This window comes from Amaranthus tricolor, chromosome 11, assembly GCF_026212465.1.
Source record: "Amaranthus tricolor cultivar Red isolate AtriRed21 chromosome 11, ASM2621246v1, whole genome shotgun sequence".
Taxonomy (NCBI): domain Eukaryota; kingdom Viridiplantae; phylum Streptophyta; class Magnoliopsida; order Caryophyllales; family Amaranthaceae; genus Amaranthus; species Amaranthus tricolor.
The window spans coordinates 23,529,960-23,553,930 of NC_080057.1; the positions used below are offsets into that span (position 1 = coordinate 23,529,960).

Below are 23,971 nucleotides of genomic sequence, written 5' to 3' on the forward strand. Positions count from 1 at the left end.
AGCAAATTTAAAGAAATAAAAAAAATAACTAATAAAAAAAAACTTAAAACAAACCCAGCTTGGTGAATCTACAGTAGGGCCATCCCAACCAATATGAGCTACATGCTTTACATCAGTTGGAAACCCTATTTGCATCTCCTTGTCTTGTTCCTGTTCCTCTATTTTTCACATATCAACCCAGAAACATATCTTTTTAATGATCTTCATTTTATAATCATTATCATATAATAAATAATATAATAATCATTAATTAATTTCTTATTTATTTTTGAGTTAGATTGGTAGTCATACCAGAAATCTGGGAAATATATCTAAGGCCTTTCAAGAGGCACTTCATGTTTGCCTTCTCAATCTTGCTCAACCCTACGTGACCCAATCAAATCTCTTATGTATTTGTCTTCTTACCTTTCGCGTCTTGCTCCTAACTGTAACCACACGTTGATTATTGTATTATAAAATTCGAAATATTAATATTCAAAAATAATTAAAAAAAGAAATTTTATTATTTAGAAAAATATTATATTTCAACACCACAAGAACAGACAAATCAAATATTCACATGTTGGTCATTCTAGAGTGTTTAGCAACCAACATGTAACCAACCACGTTGGTCGTAATACAAATAACTGTAATTTACATTTGGTAGCAGTTTGGTTGTAATTTGCGACCAGACATTTAATCACAAATAAAAATAATATTAAAAATAGGCTTTAAAGCCAACCACCATAAAATCACATAAAATCTTTTCTACGTATAAATCTTTATTAGTGTATGAAGAAATCCTTACAATAAGCAAGGATAGGATAAATGTTTCAAACCATGATACAACATCTAATGAAACCCATAAAATTTGGGATTGTCACAAATTGAGGAAGTTTGTGTTTGATTAAAAAATATATTGAGGAGAAAAAAAATGTTCTCCTTGGGCAAGACTAGTTAAACAAGATAGCAAATGAAAGAAAGGGGAATTAAGGAAAGCAAAACTTTGTATTAAGAAGTGCTAAGCTTTCATTAATTACATGGTTAAAACTAATTTAATTTTGCTAATAAACCCTTAATGATAGCCATTAATTCGTTTGGTTGAAATTCTAGCATGTTGTTTAGGACGAAAAGAAAGCATATAATTTTCTTTGTTGTCTATATTTAGGATGCTTTTTATAAGCCATTGATCTCTTGTTCTTTTAACTAAAAACATTGTGGTAATATCTTAAGATTTAGAAAATTAGAGGAAACAAGAAAAACTAGCTTTTATTGGCTATATTTACTTTGTCCTTTGATTTTACTTAAAAAAATATTGTTATTTAAGAAAAAAAATGACTATTGATATAATAAATAAAAAGAGAGAATGAATTGTATAAATAAAATTAAAAATGAGGTAAAATATATAATTTAATTTGCATAATTATTTCAGATATCAACGATTAAAAACGTATATAAGGTGATAAGAAGCATAAAGCAAAGTACAAATAAGCATAACCAATTGGATTATGTATGCATTATGCACTGATAACCCAATTGGACTTCCTAGCTCCATAGAAAAACTTGTAAAGTTAAGGTTATTCATGTATTCATCGTTAAAAGCTTATTTTATATTTTACAGTTAATGTGTAATTAAAAATATAATCAAGTAAAATTTTATTTTAATTGTTTAGTTGCATAGTTTCATAATATTAATTGGTTATAATTTTTATATGTGCTTAATATATAAATAATCAAAATAAAATATTAAATCGAATAAAAAGTCAAATGTAGAAAGTACTTCGTAATGGAACGGAGAAAGTACTTAATAACTAATAACTAAAAGTCGAATCAGAGTACCTGAATTTTACCGGCAGATTTATCGACCATCGAATTCATGACAAGCTATTTTACCAAACACCAAATTTCACGACAAGCTATTTTACCAAACGCCCGCTGAATCATTAAAAAATTCTGTTGTTGAAAACAAGTACTCAAATTTTTCAAAGTGTCAATGGAGGACAATCTTATATTTTGTCAACACAAATTCCAGAATTAACCCTCCAATTTAACCTTCTTACCTATTTTAGCAATAAACAAAAATGAAATTCTCCCAATCAATTTGTTGTTTTGGAAATTCAATTCATTGACATGAGCTAATGACCCAAATTCAGTTGGGATTGTACCTTCTAATTTGTTATTATCGTAGCTCTCATTTTTCAAAAATACCCGATAGAATTTGGTAGAGGTGTTTATTTAGATAATCGGGTCAATTTTGGAGGGGTATCATTCGTTTCGGTTGAGTTTCAGATCGACTATTTTTCGGATGTGTGTTACGACGAATCACACTAGGGTCGTGTCGGTTAGTCACGGTTCGTTGAAGATCAGTTATTCGAGCTATCGGGTTTGCATCAGTTCGGTGTCGGTTGAAGTTCAAGTAAAGTGTCAATCAGTGTCGAGTTGTTATCGGTTAATAATTGGTTCAGTTTTATCGGTTACACATCGGGTCCGGGTATTTTTTTCATGTAAAATTTGGCTATGAGTTACTATCGATCGAGTCAATTTCACATTAAGTTGCTTGTCATTTTTTAATTCATGACAAGATTCTCTTATCAATTCAAATAGTTAAAAAGCAATTCAATTAGTGATGATTATCACTTTATTACTTTTACTTGTTTGATTGGGAATTAAAATCAAAGTTCTACTTATCATTTTTGATCTAATTTGATTAAAAATAGTTTAATAAACATTGACTATGGATTATTAACTCTAAATATATAAAACCATGTACTTTTAAAATTTAATTTATGAAAGTATCTATCACTTTATTAGATTAACTAATAAGATGATTGAATATGAGTTGATTATACTTCTATATTAGAAATTGGTTTAAGTTTACAGCAGTTCGACTACAAATTGGTTCGGGTTAAGTCGGTTATAGCCAGGTCGAGTTCGTTGTCGAGCATGATACGGGTCGAATATGACTCGGTTCGATCACTATTAGGTTCAGGTCATTTCGGTTAACGGTTATATGTCGGTTATAAATATCACAGTTCGGGTTCAGTTTTCCTATTTTCAGTTGTCAATCGGTTCGGGTGCAACTTCGGTTCGGGAAATGTCGGTTCGGTAAGCCTCAAAAAGAAACGCATTTTCGAATCGAATAACTTTCGGTTTCCAAGTCGAGTCACATTTGAACTGTTCTAGAATTTGGTACTTCTTCTTTTCCACTATACTTGCTAATTTGACTTTTTATAAAATCCAATGTTTTATTTTAATTATTTATATATTAAACTATACATATCTAAAAATTATAAAAGTTAACATTATGAAAATATGCGATTAGACGAATTAAATAAAATTTTACTTATTTATTTTTTCCTTCCATATTAATCACAATAAATAAAATAAGCAATAAAAAAGCTAAATAACCCTAACGTAACGTAGGAGTGTTTCACAAGGAAGTATATTCCCGATTAGTCCAATACCAGAAAAGCCTATCCCTAAAATACCCCGAAGACTTTCCCATATTTCTGGAATTCTCCCTCCAAGTAAATTCCCACTCAAATGATTTTCTCTTAAACTCTGCATTTCACCCAAAAACAGCGGAATTCCAAAATTCCCAAATTTGTTGAATCCCAAATCAATGAATTCAAGACGTTTCAAATGCTTTAATCTATCGAGAACAACTTAAATCAAGTTTTAGCAGAAATTGAAGCGTACCTGATGATTTTGGGAACTTCCATTTAACCCATTTTTGTTCAAATCAAGAATTCTTAGCATCTTCAAATCCCCCAAATTCACCGGAATTTCGCTCCTTAAATTGATATTCCGAGATATTGTGAATTCCTCAAGAGACGATAGTTTAGTAAATTCATACGGAAATCCGCCAGACGTTACTTCCAGTCAAAATAAACCTCTGAAGAACACTAAATTTAGTGAAATTTCCAGAGATTGATCCAGACAGTGATGGGTTTTGGATAAAAACGATTTGTTCAAGTTCCGACGACATTATATCGAACAATGGGAGAAAAACAGGGGAATTGACGAAACAACGGTAAAAGAAGATTTTGCGTAGGTGAGGGAAAGAAGAGAGAGAAGAGAGGGAAAGAAGAGAGAGAAAAGAGGGAAAGAAGAATTGGGAAACAACGAGGATTATCGGCAGAATCAGATAGGAATCCAAAGTTTAACTCGGTAATATGAGGGGTGTGAATGGAGTTGTTTGTGTTAGGGTTAAGGAAATGGCCGCAAACGACGCCGTGTGGAGAAGAGAGACATGGATCATCAGGGAAAAGAGTATGCCGTTGGATTTCTGAGTTGATTGATCGAGAGCGAGGTAGACCGATTCTTGCTTGATTGAGTTGAGAGAGAGTAATTGTAGTTGGTGAGTGAAGATGATGTGAGAGAATGGGATTGTGAGGAAGAGGAAGCTAGTGTGGGAAGAGGTAGAGAGAGAAAACGCCATTGTTTTTTGGAAGAAAGGGAAGAAGAAGAAATATAGGAAAGGTTTTTAAGAGGTTTTAATTGCTCTCGAACTCACTATACGTCAATACTATTTTCATTGGGGTGATTATATCGATTTCGGATAAGATATTTCAAGTCGTTTTAATATCAAATTTTATGTCCATGTTTGTTTTTACACAATTATCTGATTATTTTTTTATATCGGATTAAATAGTGTTCAATTATAAAATCAGGTAAATATCGAATTATTTGGAACATCTCTAAATATGAATAACGTTATGTAGAACATGTTCCGAAATTGACTATGATCTAGTTTTTCCGTTCCTTCATTTCATCTTGTAATATGGAAAATGACATACTTGTCGATTAGCATGTGCAAAGCGGCATTCAATATAAAATTCTGTTATCGAAGACCATAAAAATCTATTTTTTTTCTTTTTTTATTTATTTTTTGTTTTAATTATTGCAAATGTGTGTATACTAATTTATACGAAAGTAATTAAATAATAAGGAGATATTTTATAATATACTAAGTATGTTTTTTCTTAAATTGTAAAAGTTGACAATTATAAAAGTTGACAAAATCAGCATAAAAGACTCATAAATTACGAGATACACCGAAAAAATGATATATATTTCAAATGCTCAAATGGACATTCTTCCTAATCAATACTTCTCTACCAGGAGTTCCCTTAAATCTATATTGTATATATAAAACATAGGGTTTTTCTAATATGTGCCATAAAGCATAGGATAAAACTTTAATTACCTTGTTCTATAATTAATTAAATTACTTTTCTTTGGAAATTACAATTCCTAATAAATACAATTTTCTTTTACTTTTCATTTTCTGTAAAATATTATTATTGCTCTTTTTTTGAAGGAATGTGAAGTGTTATTTTGTAGTTACTAATTTTATTTTATTCTTTTCTAAAAGAAAAAAAACATGGCTTTCTCTCACTCTTGATCTTCTTTATAATTCATCATCTTGCGTAAAACATACGTGTGCAGTTATGTAATTTTGAGTTTTGGGAAATCCTCATGCCCATCATGTTGGAGGTTTAAATTCTATTTTCTCACTAAAATTTTAGATTTTATGGTTTAATTTTATCTTAAAATTTATGTATTTCCTTTTTAATTTATCTTTTTGATACATTAAACTAAGTGAATTAGGATTTTGTTTGTGGTCCTACTTATGGATTGGAATATCATGATCAACGTTATCTGTTGAGTTTTTAATTGAAAGCTTTTGTTACAATTTGATTTATCAGAATGAGTCATTAATTAATGGGTTAAAAATTTTGCTTTATTAATGTAGAAATATGTCCTCATAAGTGTAATTATTTTACCAATAACTCATAAATGAATTTATTGAATCAAACAATTAAACTTAATATAATATGTAATTAATATATCTAATCCTATGCCATAAGGCATAGGTTAGACGGACCATAAATATATTATAACTAATTTCACATGACACCGTCTTAAATAATACGCTCGTATTCTAAGTAATTTGAAAAAAAGTAATTATTTAAAAAAATTAAGTGGAAAATAAAATAGTGAGAATCGCAAGTAGAAAATGATCCATACGAAAGTTGATGACTTGTGTGATTCATTGGAAATCAAATGATTCCTAAGAAATTGTTGGGGAGTATATTTCACATGAACATATCACATCATATCATGTGATATTATGTGATATTAGATATATAGCCTATATTTAAAAGGAAAATCAAATGAAGCTTAAATCTCAAATATACAAAATTATTAAAGAGGGAAATCTCTAAAACTTATGGGTTGAAAACAAATGTAAACTACTAGAGAATGGTGATAAATCATTTCAGATGAATTCTCTCCCAAGTCAATATGGGAAACTAATCTATAACAAAAAAAACTTTATCAGACAATAAGATTTCCAAAAATATAAGGGCTCTAAACTAAAAGGTAAAATGACGAGGATACAACTAAAGAAACACCCACGTATAACAAGTATTAAACTAATCATTACAAAACAATCCAAGTTCCAAAATAATATAATGAAGTAAACCTAAAACAACAACTCAAACCATAGACTCATATTAATAGTTTGTTTGGTATGTTGTGTAAATATAAATATCGGATTGATATGTATGCTCTAATCTTAATCTTATTGATACAGTGACAAAGCCTTCCATCACAATCTTGTTTAGTGTTTATGGTACCTCCCACTCAGATAAGTGTTTATATTACTAATAGATTTATAATACAATAAGAAATCTCTTTTAAATTACAACTCAAACTCTAAAGCTTAGAAAACCAACAATAAAGCCTCTCAAAATGTACAAGAGAACTCTTTCTCAATAATTTAACAACTCTTCATATACAAATAAATCAAACAAAGTATCTATCAAATACAAAAAACACAAAACGTGTGACCCAATTGAAATGCCTTATTCTAGCAAAGCATTCTAGTTTTACATGTTGCTCAAACAAGCGGCTTTGCTGCTCGTTCAAGCAACCCAAAACTCTCCCGCTTCATCTTTAATGCACACCTCCTTCATCGCATTCTCTTCAACCCTTTATCAAGGCAATCAAAAAACATCTTATAATGTAATCGAAATCATCTCCATAAATGAAAATTCCAATTCTTGCACTAGCAAGACGACATTTAACATTACACATACAAATATTTGCTTGTAAATATATAATAAAATAAGAAAAATTTACCTAGAATAATCCAATTTATTTATGATTTTCCTACAATAATCCTACCTATTGTAACCATGAACAATTTCAACTTTAGGAGTATTTGCCTAGAGTAAATTTGGGTAACCCGATAACCTGCTATAGTAGACAATTCACCAAAAAATAAATTGAAAATTAATTTAAAATTAGAGAAAAGTTTTAAAAATTTACATAAATAATTCTGAACAATAAAAAAAATCATAAATTTTTTTTAGCATTTTTTTCTACATTTTATTTTAATTTATCTTTTCTTACTATTGCAAGTCATCTAGTTATCGGGTTTATTCTAAGAAAATATCCTTCAAAATTAAAATTATTCATTGTTAATTTATATGTGAAATTATTATTTAAAAATCATAAAAATATTTAATTATTCTTGATAATTTTTTCATAAAATTATTATTATGAATCTAGTAGACACATTACTTTATGCAAGTAGAGTGTTGTTTGTAGTATTAGAACTTAGAAATAAACCGGTAGGACAACTAAGCAATCCCAAAACAACATTATACAAGAGAGAGAAAACCAAAACAAAGCAAAAAAGCATCAAAGAGAAAGAGAAACTACAACTTCCCTCTCTTCTTTACTCTTACTTTATAAACCACCTTCTCATTTCCCCAACATGCCACTTTCTTTTTTGTGGTGAAATATAATTATCATTTCCACACCCACATTAATCTTTTTATTATTATTAATTATCAATTATTAATTTTTTTTTCAAATATCTAAATCTTTGAGCCCACATTTCCCATCTTGCAATGTCACAAATTTAATTAACCACCATTGAAGAACAACAAAGAAAAGGTTGCATTTCCATTTTATTTTTATTTTTTCAAGTAAAAACTTGAAAAAAAAAATACTTCTTTTGATTGACTTGCAGAATACCCATGTCTTCCAAGTCCAAGTGAGTAAACTTATTTTCTTATATCCCACATTTTTCTTGATTTTATCTCATTTAGATCCAATTTCTAATTTTAATTTTGCTCAAGTTTGTATCTTTACATCCACTTTTTATGTATATGTTTTTGTTTGATCTTATTGTCAATTGCACTTCCTTTGAATTAATTATTTCATCATAAAATTGTGTTTGTTTTAGGGTTTTTATTGGATTTTTTTTTTAATTTTTGCTGATTTCTAATAAACCCATTAAGATTACACTTTTACAAATAATACCCAGAAAAAAAAAATTCAAGATGGGCAATTTCTGTAATGGTTTTTTTCAATTTTTGATGATTATCTAATTTTCCCATAAAAATTACACTATTATAAATAATACCCAGAAAAAAAAATCAAGATGGGCATTTCTGTTACTATGAAAGATTGAATTTTTCAATGAAATCAGATGATATAATTGCTTAATTTTGAATTTCTTGTAAAAGAATGGATATTGTTGGTTGGATCTACATTTTATTGACCTTTTCCTTGTTTCCTCTTATAACATGGGTGCTACAATTGATCTTAGTGGAGTGCTTGTCTATTTTTGTCAAATTTTCATTTTTGCTTATTTTTTGATTAAAATTATGTAAATTTTTTTGGTTTGTGTTTATTTGTTGATCTATGATTGCAATGTGTAATGATTTATGATCACATTATGAACAATGGGCAGATCTGGTTTATATGAAACTCCTGCAAGCAAGCCTGCACCAAATACACCCAGAGTTGCTAAGTTAGGAAAGCCAGGATCCAATAAATCAGATGCTGATTCACCTTCTCCTGTTACCAATTCTCGGCTGTCGATCGATCGTACATCACCGAGGACTGTGACCTCGAAACCAACCATTACTCGGTCCTCTACTCGACTATCTACACCAGAAGTATGTTCAATTGATTCTTTGGTCTTAGTTTGAATTTTGGTTTTTGCCATTGTTTTTTCATTGTATGCTGTTCTTAGATGTTGCAAGTGTAGTTCTAGTTTCTAAGACCTATTACTCTTAACTATTACCAAGTTGCTTAAGGGATTTAAAATTGTAGTTCTATATTGATCAGTGACGTACTATTGTATGTGATGGGCTTGTTTGGTGCAAGGTATCTGTAGAGAGGCAGGGGGTATGGGACCATCGGACCAGTGTCACATGATTTGCTAATCGCCTCACAAATCGCGAATTGAAAAAATATAATTGTGCTCAGTTTTAGGCTATTTTTGAACCATTTTAAGCGAATCTCGAATTGGTGCAAGGTATCTGTAGAGGTAGGGAGTAGGGACCAGTGTCACATGATTCGCTAATCGCCTCGCAAATAGCGAATAGGAAAAAACGAATTATTGGTTAGTTTTAGGCTATTTTTGAACTATTTTGAGCAAATTGCAAAATTCAAAAGGCGAACTAATTAGCGAATTATGTCTCACTGGTAGGTACTTGGGGTAACAAACTAAAAATAGTTGTAAATCATCACTTAGATAAATTAATGGTTATGATAGCTATTGAATATAATTTGTTGGCAAAAAATGTGGAGAAAGTCTTATAACAATACTTTTGATTTTGTATAAATTGTAATGTTGTGAAAACAACTGTGGACCACTAAACGCTACCTAAAGGCTGAAGTGCTTTTAGCCTCATTAAACCACTAACAATTATGCCGAACACCCTTAATATGTTCTTTTCCTCTCGCTTTTATAAATTTGGCTATTTTTTGATGTGGTTATTGTTCTCGTTTGAATTTCAGTTATGATATGTATACTAGTAATGATTATTGCTGCTGGAATAAGTTGGTTTGTACCTAATATAGACCGGAGTTGGTTGGATTGTAAATTGGTCTATTTGTTTTTGTTCATATGTTGGGAGTAACGATTTGACATTTTTAGTTTTAGAGGTGTTCATTCTGGTCATCAGGTTGATTTCGGGTTATGTTTTTTGGGTCGGTTTGAAATCGAGTTTTGTATCTTTATTATTTTTTACATAAATTTTAATTGTTTTTGAAGTCGGTTAAGATCGGGTAAATTTCGAGTCATCGGGTATGTTTTGAACACCTCTAGACTTATTCTTGTAATGCTACAATAACCCATTATCCTTGTAAAATGTTATAACAAAGATGCTGTTCCGGTTTCTCTTTCTAATGCCGTCTTTTTTGTTCTTTCAGAAGCCACAGTCGCGTATTTTCAAGCCATCAGAGTTGCAGGCCCAATTATCAGCTGCTCAAGATGATCTGAAGAAAGCAAAAGAAAAGTTAGTTTTGTCCGAAAAAGAGAAGAATCAAGCGCTGAATGAGCTGAAAGAGGCGAAGAAACAAGCCGATGAGGCCAATGGGAAGCTTCAGGAGGCTTTGGCGGCTCAAAAACAAGCTGAGGACTGCTCGGAAATCGAAAAATTCCGAGCTGTTGAGGTCGAGCAAGCTGGGATTGAGGCTGCACAGAAGAAGGAAGAGGAATGGAAGAAAGAGTTAGAAGCTGTACGGAGTCAACATGCCATAGATATGACTGCACTCCTCAAAGCTACCGAAGAACTCCAAAGGGTTCAGCAAGAGCTTGCCATGGTTACTGATGCCAAGAACCAGGCTCTTAGTCATGCCGATGATGCCACCAAGATTGCGGAGATTCACGCCGAAAAGGTCGAAGTTCTCTCATCGGAGCTTGTAAAGTTGAAGGGTTTGCTCGAGCCGAACGCCAACAATGGGGATTCTGAGGATCTGGTAGTAGTAGAATTGAGAGCGGAATTGGGTGGTTTAAGGCAAGAGCTTGAAAAGGCGAGAACTTTCGAGCAAGAATTCGCTGAGAAAGAAAAATCGTATGAGAACATTGTGGGCGATCTGAAATTGGAGATTGAAACCCTTAAGGAAGAGTTTGACAAGGCGAAGGCACGTGAGGTGGGTTTGGTTGAAGAAAAGGAATTGGCTGTGAGTGAACTGAAAGCCGAGATGGGTTCTTTGGAACAAGAGCTCGAGAAAACGAAGTGTCGTGAGCAGGATTTGAATGAGAAAAACACGTCTTATGAAAAGATCGTAGACGAGCTTAAGTTAGAGTTGGGTTCTTTACAAGACGAGTTGGAGAAGGCAAAAGTGTTTAAAGACGAGATGATCGACAAAGAAGAGTCTCACAAGAAGATCGTTTCTCGGCTAGAGTTTGAGGTTGAATCTTTGAATAAAGAGCTTGATGAAGCGAAGGGCTTTAAACAGCAATTATCGGAGAAGATGGTATCCTATGACCAGACTGTTATGGAGCTCAAGACACAGATAGATCTCCTAGAGCAAGAGTGTGAAAAGGCTGAGAATCTGAACGAGGAATTGGTCGAGCGAGAGAAATCAAAGGTGAAAGAGTTTGAATCGAAGATTTATTCACTGCAGCAAGAGTTAGATTTGGCGAACAGTTTTCAGGAGAAGCTGGTCGAAAAGGAAGAGGCGTATGAACAGCTAAATGTAGAGCTGGAAGCGGCAAGGATGGCGGAATCTTATGCTTTGAATCTGCTTGATGAATGGAAGAAGCGAGCTGAGGAACTTGAAAATAAGGTGGCTGAATCGGATAGGCTAGAGAGATCGGCTTCTGAATCATTGGGTTCGGTTATGAAGCAGCTTGAAGGAAATAGCGACTTGCTTCATGAGGCGGAATGTGAAATTTCGGGTCTTAAGGAGAAGGTGTCGTTGTTGGAAATATCGCTTGAGAAAAAGAAAGAGGATTTGGAGGATATGGAACGCCGTTTTGAAGAAGCAAACAAAAAAGCCCGAGAAGCAACTGAGAAGATAGAGTTATTAAAGTCCGAGCTTGAAAGTGTGACCGAGGAGAAAGCATTGGCTTTGGAGAACGAAAAACTCGCAGCTTCTAGTGTTCAGGACCTTCTAGAAGAGAAGAATAAACTCATTAACGAGCTTGATACGTTGAAAGAAGAAGAGGAGAAGAGCAAGAAAGCAATGGAGAGCTTAGCGTCTGCGTTACATGAAGTTTCCGCTGAAGCAAGGGAGGCTAAAGAGAGCTTGTTATCGAGCCAAGTGGAGCATGAAAACTTCGAAATGCAAATCGAGCATCTTCAGCTCGTTCTAAAAGCAACAAGCGAAAAGTATGAGGCTATGCTCGAAGATTCCAAACGAGAGATCGATCAGCTTACGAGCACAGTAGAACAATCAAAAATAGATTTTGATACCCAAATGGAAGATCTTAAGGTGGTTTTGAAGGCTTCGAATGAGAAGTACGAAAGCATGCTTGACGAGTCAAAACAGGAAATTGATCATCTTTCAAGAGAGATCGAACGATCCACGCTTGAGCACCGAAACGAGAAGGCCGAGTGGGAGGTAAAAGAGGAAGAGTTGAGGGACCGTATTAAAACTTTGGAAGAAGAAAAATCAACAATCGAACAGTCGGGGGTGAATTACGAGGAAACTAAGGTGGAGTGGGAACGGAAAGAGCTGGATTTTGTCAATAGTGTGAAAAAATCAGAGGAAGAAAAGCTGTCGATGGAGAAAGAAATAATGAGGTTGGTGAATTTGCTTAGGGAAGCCGAGGAAAAAGCTAGTGCGACTCAAGAAGAAGGATCTCAGTTGAGAAATACACTCGGAGAGGTTATGTCAGAGTCGGTTTCCCTTAAGCAAGCCCGTGATGAAGCGGAGGGCGAGAGCTTGAAGTTAAAGGATGCTCTTCGTGGGAAAGAAAATGAATTGCAGAACATGATCCGGGAAAATGAGCAGCTTCGAGCTGCAGAAGATGCGAATGCGTGGAAGATAGACGAACTGACGAAATTGCTTGAAGAAGCCAAGTCCTACCACAAAACCCAAGAAAACGGTGAGCTCTCGGATAGTGATAAAGACTACGATATGCTGCCAAAAGTCGTAGAGTTTTCTGAAGAAAACGGGCACACGAGGGAAAATAAGCCAAAAGTCGAGCTTCTAACTCATCAAACCGAGAGAGAAGAGAAGGAATTGCCTGCGGGAATGAGCAATGGTGTAAGCGAGGGAGTTAAAACTGGGGTTTTGGCCGAGACCCAGAATGTTGATGGAAAACTCGCATCAACGGAGAATAAAGACCCGGCTCATGACGAAACCTCAGAATCCGAAGCGAAGATGTGGGAGAGTTACAAGGTGGATAAAGACTTCTCGACAGAGATGGAAACGGAACAAGGTTCATTGGACGATGAAGTCGATTCGAAGACGGAATGTGCTGAAAGTGTTGATCAGATGAACGAGATTCCATCAGATAACGGTGCAAACTCCGACTCAAAACAGAAGAAGAAAAAACCGCTGTACAGGAAATTTGGAAATCTACTCAAGAAGGGTATTAGCAATCAAAAGTAGTTATTTTAGGTAATTGTATTACATGTTTTCTGATGCCTAGATTCTTTGTTTCATTTTTCTCAAGTTTGAGCCTATTTAAGAGTAATGGGTATGATTTGTTTTATAGATCTCATGAAATGTCTGGCTTGTATGTCACAGGAAAGGGATTATAAATTTGTTCTTGATCAATATGTTTATTACTGGTGAAAGTGATTTGAAAACTGTACTACTGTTTGATTACTCAATATGATCTACTGTCCATTGCTATGTAGTTTCTCGGGGCATCGTGCAAATTCGGAATACTAATAAAAGGTGGACGGGATACTTATCTATACAGAATCCATTTTGTGTTTTTTTCAATATTATATGTTATACCTCCGTTCTTTAAAGCTTACTCTATTTGAACACCGAGCATTATTCATCAATAAAATTTGATTCGTATATTGTCATTAATCTATAAGTTAAACATAGTTATTTGGGATTTTGTTTGAATCGTTTCAATCTAAAATATATTGTAGTTTCCACAATCACAAATTCTCATGAAAGACGGTCTCTCAAGGAGACAATCTTTTATGGGCTAACCCATATAAATTTAAAAAAAAATAATGATAGGATTTTCATTAAAAACTGAAATTTTGAGTTTCAAGAAGTTACTCATTATTTGTACATCTATTATTTCAGTCATCTTTTTCATTTATTAACCTCTTCACCTTTTTTCTACCTATACCTCCATCTTCAAGCTTTCTCTTCTGATATTTTCTCAAAATTTCAGACCATTACGTGTTGAATTAACAAGTTTGATTAATTTTTTCATCTTTACATATTCTCTGTTCTGCTTTGTTCATAGGTAAATAAGTTTGATCAATTTATTTGTTGATTCATTTTTTTTCGTTTTTTAAGGTATTTTTGACATATTTATCATTGTTCTTGTAATTATTTGTTTAATAATATGTGATTAAACATATTCTCTATCAAGTTATTTGTTGATTCATTTTTTCGTTTTCATATTTTTATATATTCTCTATTAAGTTATGTTCTTGAAAGATTATATATGATGCTGAATAATTGGGTTTAGTGTATGGAAAGAAAATTTGAGTTAGTCGAGAATTTGGATGACTTAGTTTTTTCGTTTAGAGACCGACCTATTTTCTCTTTGATGTAAGTTGGCATTAAGTTGATGCAAGTTGGCATTTAATCTGATGTAAGTTTGGGATTATGTTTATTGTAAGTTAACATTATATAAGTTATAGGTTGACATTATAACTGTTATAAGTTGGCATTAGTCTGATGTAAGTTGACATTAATTCTTATATGAGTGGGTTTTAAGTTTGATATAAGTGGATTTTAGGTATGATATAAATTGACCTTGAGTTTAATGTTAGTTGACATTACGTTGATGTAAGTTGACATTTGGTCTAATGTAAGTTGGCTTTATATCTATTGTAAGTTGGTATTAGGTTTGATATAAGTTGGTATTCAATCTGATGTAAATTGGGATAAAGTCTGATATAAGTGGTTATTAGGTCTGATGTAAGCTGGCATTAGGTTTGATATAAGTTGACATTAAGTCTAATGTAATCTAACATTAAGAATACTGTCATTTAATGAAATTAAATTGAAATTGCATAATAACCATATCAATGGCGGATGATGTAAGTATATTGTAAGTAGGAATTAAGCCTTCTGTAAGTAGGCATTAAGGATGATGTAAGTAACCATTAAGCGTACTGTAAATTGGCATTAAGCATATTGTAATATTACATTTATGATTATTCTAGTTAATATTTGTTCATGTTATTTAATGCTATTTTTTATGAGTGTTTTGTATACACAGGGTTGACAAAGACATCTGTACTAATTGCAAACCACATCTCTTCTTGTGTAATGGTAAAGAAGAGATCAAGCTTACATCTACTCAGATTGATTCTGTGAATCAAATAGGCTTAAATGGTAATGGTTTGAAGAAAATCAGAGCGAAAAAATGCGTCTCAAAGAAGTTGTGTGTGGGTTTTGAATAAAAAACAATTTAATTGTGTGTATTAAGAAAATTTATGATGTATTAAATTATGTGAGATCGTTTATTGTTATTATTTGTATATGTTATGACAAAGATTTTGTGTATTTTAAATCCTTTTACATTTTAAGGATTTTGTGTTTTAATGCCTACTTATATATCATCCTTAATACTTACTTATACTATACTTAATGTCTAATTAATCAGACTTAATGCCAACTTACAACACACTTATTGTCTACTTACATCAGACTTAATGCACACGTATATCAGATTTAATTCCAAGTTACAGTACACTTAATGCCTACTTTTCATCAAACTTAATGCCAACTTATAGTACACTTAATACCTACTTATATCATCTTAATGTATATTTATATTATATTTACGTTTCATACTTACTTACTTATATCATATCTAATACCAACTTACAGCACATTTATTGCCTACTTACATCAAACTGAATGCTAACTCACATCAGGTTTAATGCCAACTTACAGCACACTTATATCTACTTACGTCAGACTTAAGGCCAATTTACAACGGAATTATTGCCTACTTATATCAAACTTAATGCCAACTTACATCATACCTAATGTCGATCTACTCTGATGTAATTTGGCATTAAGTCTAACTTAAGTTTGCACTAACCATAATATAAGTTGAGATTAATTATGCTTTAAGTTGGTATTAATTATTAAATTTAATGTGTTATCAGGTATTCATAAAGAAGCCTTTAAAAAGTCGATATGAATAATATATTACATAAATTGGCATATAGTATGATGTAAGTTATATTTTTTATTGTACATAATGTTATATTTGATATGAATTGTATATAATTATATTTATTTTATGCACTCTATTTAATGCACTTATTCAATCCTTAATATTTTTAATTGTACATAATTAAAAATTATGGAAATTTGATATGAATAATCCTTACATTGAGACGAATCAAAAAAGATTTCACATGACTATATTTTAATTTATAGATTAATAATAAAATACAAATTAAAAGTAATAGATAAATAGCCTTTTAAAAGCAAATGAGACGTTAGTGCTGAATTAGAGATGGTGTTTTTTTGAGGTATAATCCTAGAGAATAAAAAAAAATAAAAATAAAAAGCGAGGAACATGGAAAATGTGCGTTGGACCGACACTGGCCAAAGTTCGAAACGGTTAATTGGCGGGAAGCTTTCTGTCTCAGTTCTTGAACCTTCATTAAACCCTAATCAGAGGAACATTTAGATCTTTTGGGATCAACAATAATGGCGACGGCTGGATTATGTCGTCGAATCCTTCCATCACCTTTCCGCCATTGATTTTGCTTCCATTGAAGGCAAGGTTTGGTATTTCTCTCCTTTGTTTAGTTGACTCTATATGTTCAAAATGCGGCCTTTCCAAATTACTTTCTTTAGTGCTTAATTGAACTGCGTTTTGTTGATATTTGCAATCAACATGTTAAACATTGACTGTTGTTGCAGTTTTTTTGCGCTGTGAGTTCAGAAATGGGATGGATTAATTTTGGATGAAATACTATAAATGTTCCAATCTGATTAATAGAAGCAAAAGCTTACATTTCTTAACATTTTACACTATATTAGATTGATGTCACTTTTAAGATAGGAAATGAGGTTAATTGAAATGGAACTGAAAATGTTAATTTCCCAAAATGGATAAATTTCAAGTGTTAAAAAGTTGGTTTTTTGAAATGGTCAGGCCTTAGGGTTTCTAGCATTAAGAATTTGAAAGCTTGATAGCTAGTTTGCTGGGAGTCATATTGCTTTTGACATTGCAGAAACTTCACATGGAAGCTCTTCGAGATGGAACCTTGGAAGGTTATTTTAAATTGATTTCCCACTTTCAGACGCAGTCTGAGCCTGCATATTGTGGATTAGCCAGTCTTTCAATGGTCTTAAATGCACTTGCCATTGATCCTGGGAGAACCTGGAAAGGTGCTTTACTAATAGGAGTAATTGATTGCTTTTTTTTTTTTAATTAAAAAAAAAAACATTGATTACTGTTCTTAATTTGTTACTGCTGTTTTTGGTTTTATAATTTTTATATTATTCACTTAATGAGTGGTAAACTCGGGCTACATGTGTAAAACCTAAATCTCATGTAACCGAGTGAGTTTAGAGGGAAAGGAGGGAGCAATGACCACTCACCACATAATAAATATACATTGCTATGGCTTTTAACTCTTGAACCTGAGACCTAGTGCATTACATTCGACACTCGGAATCATCTTGCTTTGATCATGAGGGCCGTATGATAGTAGTTACTCTATCTATCGCTTCCATTTTATCTATAGCATAGATATAATTTTGCTTGTACTAATTGTCTTTCAGGAGCTTCATTGTTCTACGACATGAGTAAACATCTAATTTAGAATGCATAGAAACTTGGATTGTTCTTTAAGGATACTATTTTTAAGGGTACATCATTAATCTTGATATGGTTTAATGGTAATATTGATTCATGTAAGCTTTACCGAGAAAATAGCATTAGTGATATTGGTGAACTCATCATGTTGAATGGAGAAGATCAGCCAAAATGGAAGTTATACTCAATTGTTCTTTGGCCTTTGGTTGGTGAAAACTATGATATCAAAGTTGTAAGTGTCAAAGTATCTAAAGATAGTTTTGAATAGCTGTTGTAGGAAACTTGAAATGTATATATCTGTTGATTTAAAGCATAAATGCACTATATTTCAGAGAATATAGATTTTGCTTATTGTATTATCCTAGATTTTGTGTGTAAGATAATTCCAACATCTTGGAACTCGTGAAGAGAAAATTGAAACTCTGATTAGGCCTCTCAAGTTTAAGTTTTTTTCCTCATATATAACTCTATAAAAGGTGTATGATGAAAAACAAAATGAACAGAAGCTATTATTACATGATGGTATTCCCCAAGTTTCTTTGTGGTTTCAATTTGGCTTCTTCTTTGTTCAGATAATATGGTAACACTTCTTGCTGATAAGCTGCCAAAGACTGTGGAATGTGCTATGTGTGAACTCACCTTTTATTGGAGGTAGTTTGGAATGTGGTTGTTCTGTGTGAGCTTATGGAGGTAGTCTAAAGGGTTGTGATTTATGTATAAGAAACGTTTGGGATCAAGGGTTTGACACTATTGCTGTTGTATTAAATGAAGCTTGCTTTAATATTTTTCGGTCATACTTCTTATTGAAATATCTGTCGGTATATATTTCAACCAATAGGACCATGGAGATGGTTTGATGAGTCTATGTTGGACTGCTATGAGCCTCTAGAAAAAGTTAAATCTAAAGGGATTTTCTTTGGGAAACTCACTTGTTTGGCTCACTGTGCTGGTGCAAATGTTCAAGCTTTCCGTACTAACAAGAGCTCTATCAAAGAGCTCAGGAATTATGTAGAGAAATGTTCAAAATCTGATGAGTGTCATGTCATCTCTCACTATCATAGGGGAATTTTCAAGCAGGTATTGCTTCTCTACATCTTCCATTTTTTTAAATGAAATGATTGTTATTATGTCCACAAGATTAGAGCGGATGATTAAACAGATCCCAACTGTTCAGACTGCAGACTTGATCCTACTTTTACCTTCCTGTTTTCGAATTGAGGATTTTATTTTATTGAGCCATTACAGGTCATGGGCCATGGGACATAGATGAGTTCTTTACAATTATAATGAGTTGGGACTTAGATATATGCTTGATAAAATCATCGGCTTCAACTGTACAAATGATGTCTCTGAAGTATTGAGTTGTATAGGAAATGATATATAATCACCAATCGTCTAATTGAACCAAGAATTTCAGAAATGCAATTAAAAATGGGACATTTTTGAAAAATTATAAAGCAGCACTTGCAATTGAAAATTAGATAAAGCTAAACAGAAACTATTAGCTTAATCTCTTTGAATTTCATATAATACATTAACCTTCGGTAACAAGGACTCATTTTCCATTTCTGACGCACACTTTTTACTGTCCAATTTGGCAGTTTTATGAAAAAAAACCCAAAAGTTTTAAGTGAAACTTTAAAATTTTGAGCCAAATTGTAGAGTGCAGGTGTCCTACCTATGTTTGAGTCAAGGGTCCGACATGAGTACTTTAGGTAAATGAAGATTTGAATAACAGAGCTTTAGTCACAATTGATATTCTAGGCGGATTACATTTCTCTTCTATAGCTCCTTAAAAAGAATCATATTATGCCTCTTAACAGGAATCATGTTGATCCTCTTATGGTCCCTTAGCAATTTTATGTTGGCGCATTATTGGTCTAAGGTCCTATTCACTTGCAACAACCACCCGGGTAGATCCATGTTGAAGAGCTATTGTACGCAATCCATTTATTCGAGTTAATGGTCTTACTGTGCATAAAGCTGAAGTGTAATTTTGTGTAGTGTGATTTTTCAATTTTAGTTGGAAACTTGGGTTACCTTTCAATACGGCATGCCTTTCTTGGGATGATTCTGTCAGCCAGCTCCTATACCTCTCTATAGAATAACACTTAGTTATTTTACATAATCTTTTATGATCTGAATTACTGAGCCAATTTTTAAGCAATCTGATCACATAGAAAGAAGGAAAATCAAAGGGAAATATCAGATGATAATGGTCTATGGCATATACTGTGAAAGTCGAACTTAGGTTATCTCATCCAAGATTTTTTCTCAGTTGTGCATGTCAGCTTTCTAGACAGCTATATTCATTTACTATTGATGAAATGGATTCTAGATGCCTTTTTGATATGCACAGCATATTTCTGTGTTACTGTTTTGATGCATTGATAATTTTTGAGTCTTTACTGTAATCTTAGACTGGATCCGGTCACTTCTCTCCTATTGGTGGTTATCATTCTGGAAGAGACTTAGCACTGATCCTGGATGTTGCACGTTTTAAATACCCACCTCATTGGGTCCCATTATCTCTTCTTTGGGAAGTGATGGATACTACTGTTGGAGAAAGCTGTGAACGCAGAGGGTCAGTACATGTCTGTGATCCCTCCTTCACTTGTAAATTAATAACTTTCTCTTTGCCTAAATTTTTAGTTCTTACTTTTTTCCTAAATGATGCATTTAGCTTTTCTTGGTCGTTTTTCAACTCTTTGATTACCTTATATTAGTTGCACTTGTTTACTAGTATAGTGTAAAAATTGATTATAAACGGATTTTTCGTGCTCCTTTCCACAAAGTGTTAATGAATAGAAAATTGAATAGGTAGGGAATAAAAGGAAAAGACTTACTGAGGAACAGCTTGTAGCTTTGCGCTTTAGGGATTTCGTAAAGGTGAAACTTTAAACACCGATAATGTCGATGTTTGGCATTCTGAGTTGATTTCCTTCCTATTTTCAAGCTTCTAAAAAACTTTTTTTAAAAATTAGTTGATCTTTCTTGATTCTTCATTATACAAAGATGATAACTATGCATTATACAACATTCCATCACCCCATTCCCATTAAGTGACCCTCACTTAGGCAGGGTTTGGGTGGTTAAATGTACATAATCGTATCCTTGTAAAAACATGATCTGCAACTTCACATAAACAAGAAGTGCACATTGCATATGATTTAATAAGTCCTACTATAGTCCTTTACTTGAACCAAAGAACTTTGAATCTTTGGCTTCATCAAAAAACGGAGAATTTATCGAGTTTAAAAACTGTCAAATAATTCCTGGATTTTTATGTTACAATGTAAGTTTATTGATCAATCTGTCAAAATTGAATATGAAGATACATTTAAAAAAATAAATGTTGAATTGCAAAAGCGGAACTTATAATTGAACAATGAAAACTCTCGTCCTTTATTTATTTGGGATTCCATACTAGATTCTGATAGTTGGTTTGAAGATTTTACATCAGCACCTCATTCCTCTATATGAAACGTTCTAATAATGTTACATGCTCTTTGATAATTGTTTTAGATTTTTTTCACTAAGACATTTTTGGAGATGTATGCCAGTACATTGTTCCTTTTCCATTACCTCTTGAGTTGATTTTCTGTCTGATCACTTTAGTGTCTATTTGCCAGGTACATGCTTATATCAAGACCGCAACAAGATCCAGCACTTCTATATAACTTGGTATGATGCACTGGCTATAGAATATGACCCATAATTTTCTCTTTGCACACCTACAAATACAGATACATTTTGTGTAATTTTTCTCAAGTTCATTTTTTCGCCGCGTTACATGAGTTTCCTTTTTTTTCCCATTTTTATTGGGAATGCTTTTTTGTTTTCCCATTTTCTTGGAAAAGCTTATTGACTACGTTGGCAGCAAATTTTGTGCAACAAATAGTGTATTCATGGGCACTATAGTTCATGGCGCTATCATTTTTGTTTTCTTCTTTTGTTTGTGACAGACATGTAGAAATATGGTTTGCTTAAGATTATTACAGTTCCATTACAATTTCCCAGTTAAGTTTTCATGCTACCAAAGTACCAATCATGCATTGATTTAAATTATGTGAGTTCTTGGTGGCATCTTACCATGAAAGTCTCAGTATATGGTTTTTTTTTTGATTGTGAGTAATCAAAAATAGAAAATAATCTTTTTGTAAGTTCCTAAAATTTTGCATCCGAGAAGAAGAAGACCCTCTTTATCATCAAATTTTCGACATGGTGAAAGATCCATCAAATTGTTTGAAGAAATAGATGGACCTGTTTCCTAATTGTCATTTTTCTTGAAAGTCATAGACTTGTAGTATGCTCGTGAAATGTGGATCAAGTCATGTACTAACAATGCATCTGTTTGAGTATTGTGCATAATGATATTCTTTGAGTATTGTGCATATTGATTTAGTCACTTGTGAGTTTGTGATCATGTCTTTTCCCGAATAGAGAATTTACTTAGACCGTCTTTGTAGAGCTGCAAACATGACAGCTGGGCCAGTATAGCAAAATACTTGGTGGAGGATGTGCTCTTCTCTTGAGGTCAGAAGATGGAAAGGACATTGTGGGGGCCATCTCCGTTGTTTGCATATCATTACCCTCAAACTTTAGGGAATTTATTAAGTGGGTGGCTGAAGTTCGAAGGCATGAAGACGATGATCTAGGTCTAAGCCAGGAGGAGATGAGAAGGTTGATGCTGAAGGTTTGTAGCTATAACTTAACATTTACTCCCTCACAGTTCATTTTGCTTTATTACTAAACCAACAATTTATACTACAGGAAGAGTTACTTAAACAAGTTCAGGAGACAGATTTATACAAGCAAGTAACCAAATTTCTTTCCTCAGCATACATGTGTTCCAGAAATGGTGCCATGTTAGGTCACGAGCACAGTTTATCCGATGTTGCAGCAGCTGTTTGTTGTGAGGTGGCAGGATTTTTAACTAGTCAACCTGGATCTTCTGGTGGATTTTTCTGTGAGAAAACATGTGTAAAATGGATAAGCGGTGATGGTGGCAAGCCCGTAACAATAGTCTCTGGAACAGTAAAGGATGGTTTGAGTAATCATGGGCTTCAAATTTTGGTCCCCATAATTTATCAGCAATCCAATTGCTGCTTCGACCCAAGGGATTGTTTGGGAATGCACCCTACTGGAAATGATGTTTTATTTGTACTTTTGCTTGCACTGCCTATGCAAACATGGTCTGGTATTAAGGATGAATCACTTGCGCAAGAATTGGCAAGCCTTGTTTCAACTGAAAATCTTCCGGTTTTACTGAAGGATGAGGTGAGTAATAGCCTTTTATCTTTGACGCTCTACATTTTTTCATGGGACCAACCAATTGATAATCATTGGGGTACTAGCATTAGACTATTTAAGTTTAACACTGGGTCTGGAAGTCATATCCAACATTGGTATATGTCAAGTGTCAGTTTGGGTGATGCTTTACACTATTTCCATGTTTCTGGTCCAAAAACGAAATGTCGTACCACTATCCAAGTGTTGAGGATATCGAGTGTTCTTGATTATGTAAATGCATACAATTATAGTTTCCGTCTGAGTGATAGGTTGTAGATGTGTCTTCCTTTTCATACCGTGATCAACATTGAAATCTTACCTTCTAGTTTTCTCACTATGGTTTGATGATATAGTTGATATTTGATAATACATGAATTTCTTATGTACTGTCATAGAATCATATAGCAGATTACTGTTTATGACTGCCTCAGGCCATTTGATGATGAGTTAATACACAAGTTACTCGGCCATGAGCCATGTCTTCATAGCATTTGTATAGATCTGCATGAGTCTCGAAAGCATCATTGCATCATTTGATAGATTTTTGCTGTATTAAATCTTTTGAGAGACGGGTTTTCTGTTCGTCGCTTTCCATTTTCTCGTTTTAGTTTCGCGTTTTCTTGTGAATTTTGCTCCCATTGTTTTGTCCAGACTTAGCTTAAAGTTATTTATAGATTTGTCATCTTTTTAAGTTTGCTATGACAGGTATTGCACTTGCGACGTCAACTCATTCTTCTCAAGAGATGTCAAGCTAACGAGATGGATGGTGATCTAAGTGCACCTCCCTTGTAGTTGTTAATGTATAATATTCTCAAATTAATCTAAACAATTTGATGTAACAATGTTGTATGTAGTTTTATAAATATATTAAATGTATTATTATTTTAAGTTGTTTTTGATAAAAATAATATGTTGATTTTATACTACTATAATAAAAAATTG

General features: G+C 32.9%; 2 protein-coding genes and 1 pseudogene across 2 annotated transcripts; 2 read left to right on the plus strand and 1 right to left on the minus strand.

Moving 5' to 3' along the window:
* Positions 1 to 21: 21 nt before the first annotated feature.
* On the minus strand, positions 22 to 4,480 carry LOC130827531 (protein TOO MANY MOUTHS-like; annotated as a pseudogene).
* Positions 4,481 to 7,638: 3,158 nt separating this feature from the next.
* On the plus strand, positions 7,639 to 13,667 carry LOC130826927 (WEB family protein At5g16730, chloroplastic-like). Its single transcript, XM_057692557.1, has 3 exons — positions 7,639 to 8,050; positions 8,753 to 8,960; positions 10,222 to 13,667. The coding sequence occupies exons 1-3, from the start codon at positions 8,034 to 8,036 to the stop codon at positions 13,354 to 13,356; spliced, it is 3,360 nt and encodes a 1,119-aa protein (XP_057548540.1). The 5' UTR covers positions 7,639 to 8,033; the 3' UTR covers positions 13,357 to 13,667.
* A 2,850-nt stretch (positions 13,668 to 16,517) lies between these two features.
* On the plus strand, positions 16,518 to 23,970 carry LOC130827371 (glutathione gamma-glutamylcysteinyltransferase 1-like). The gene is given in 10 exon segments (XM_057693070.1): positions 16,518 to 16,662; positions 16,664 to 16,696; positions 17,151 to 17,307; positions 18,576 to 18,814; positions 20,158 to 20,321; positions 21,370 to 21,421; positions 22,207 to 22,258; positions 22,261 to 22,433; positions 22,511 to 23,017; positions 23,735 to 23,970. Coding segments are annotated over 10 exon segments (1,506 nt in total). The 5' UTR covers positions 16,518 to 16,620; the 3' UTR covers positions 23,822 to 23,970.
* Position 23,971: the final 1 nt, after the last annotated feature.

Excerpts from the sequence above, each read along its gene's own strand:
- LOC130826927 (XM_057692557.1), top strand. Across the intron at positions 8,961-10,221 it reads CTCGACTATCTACACCAGAA|AAGCCACAGTCGCGTATTTT; the intron begins GTATGTTCAATT and ends TTGTTCTTTCAG.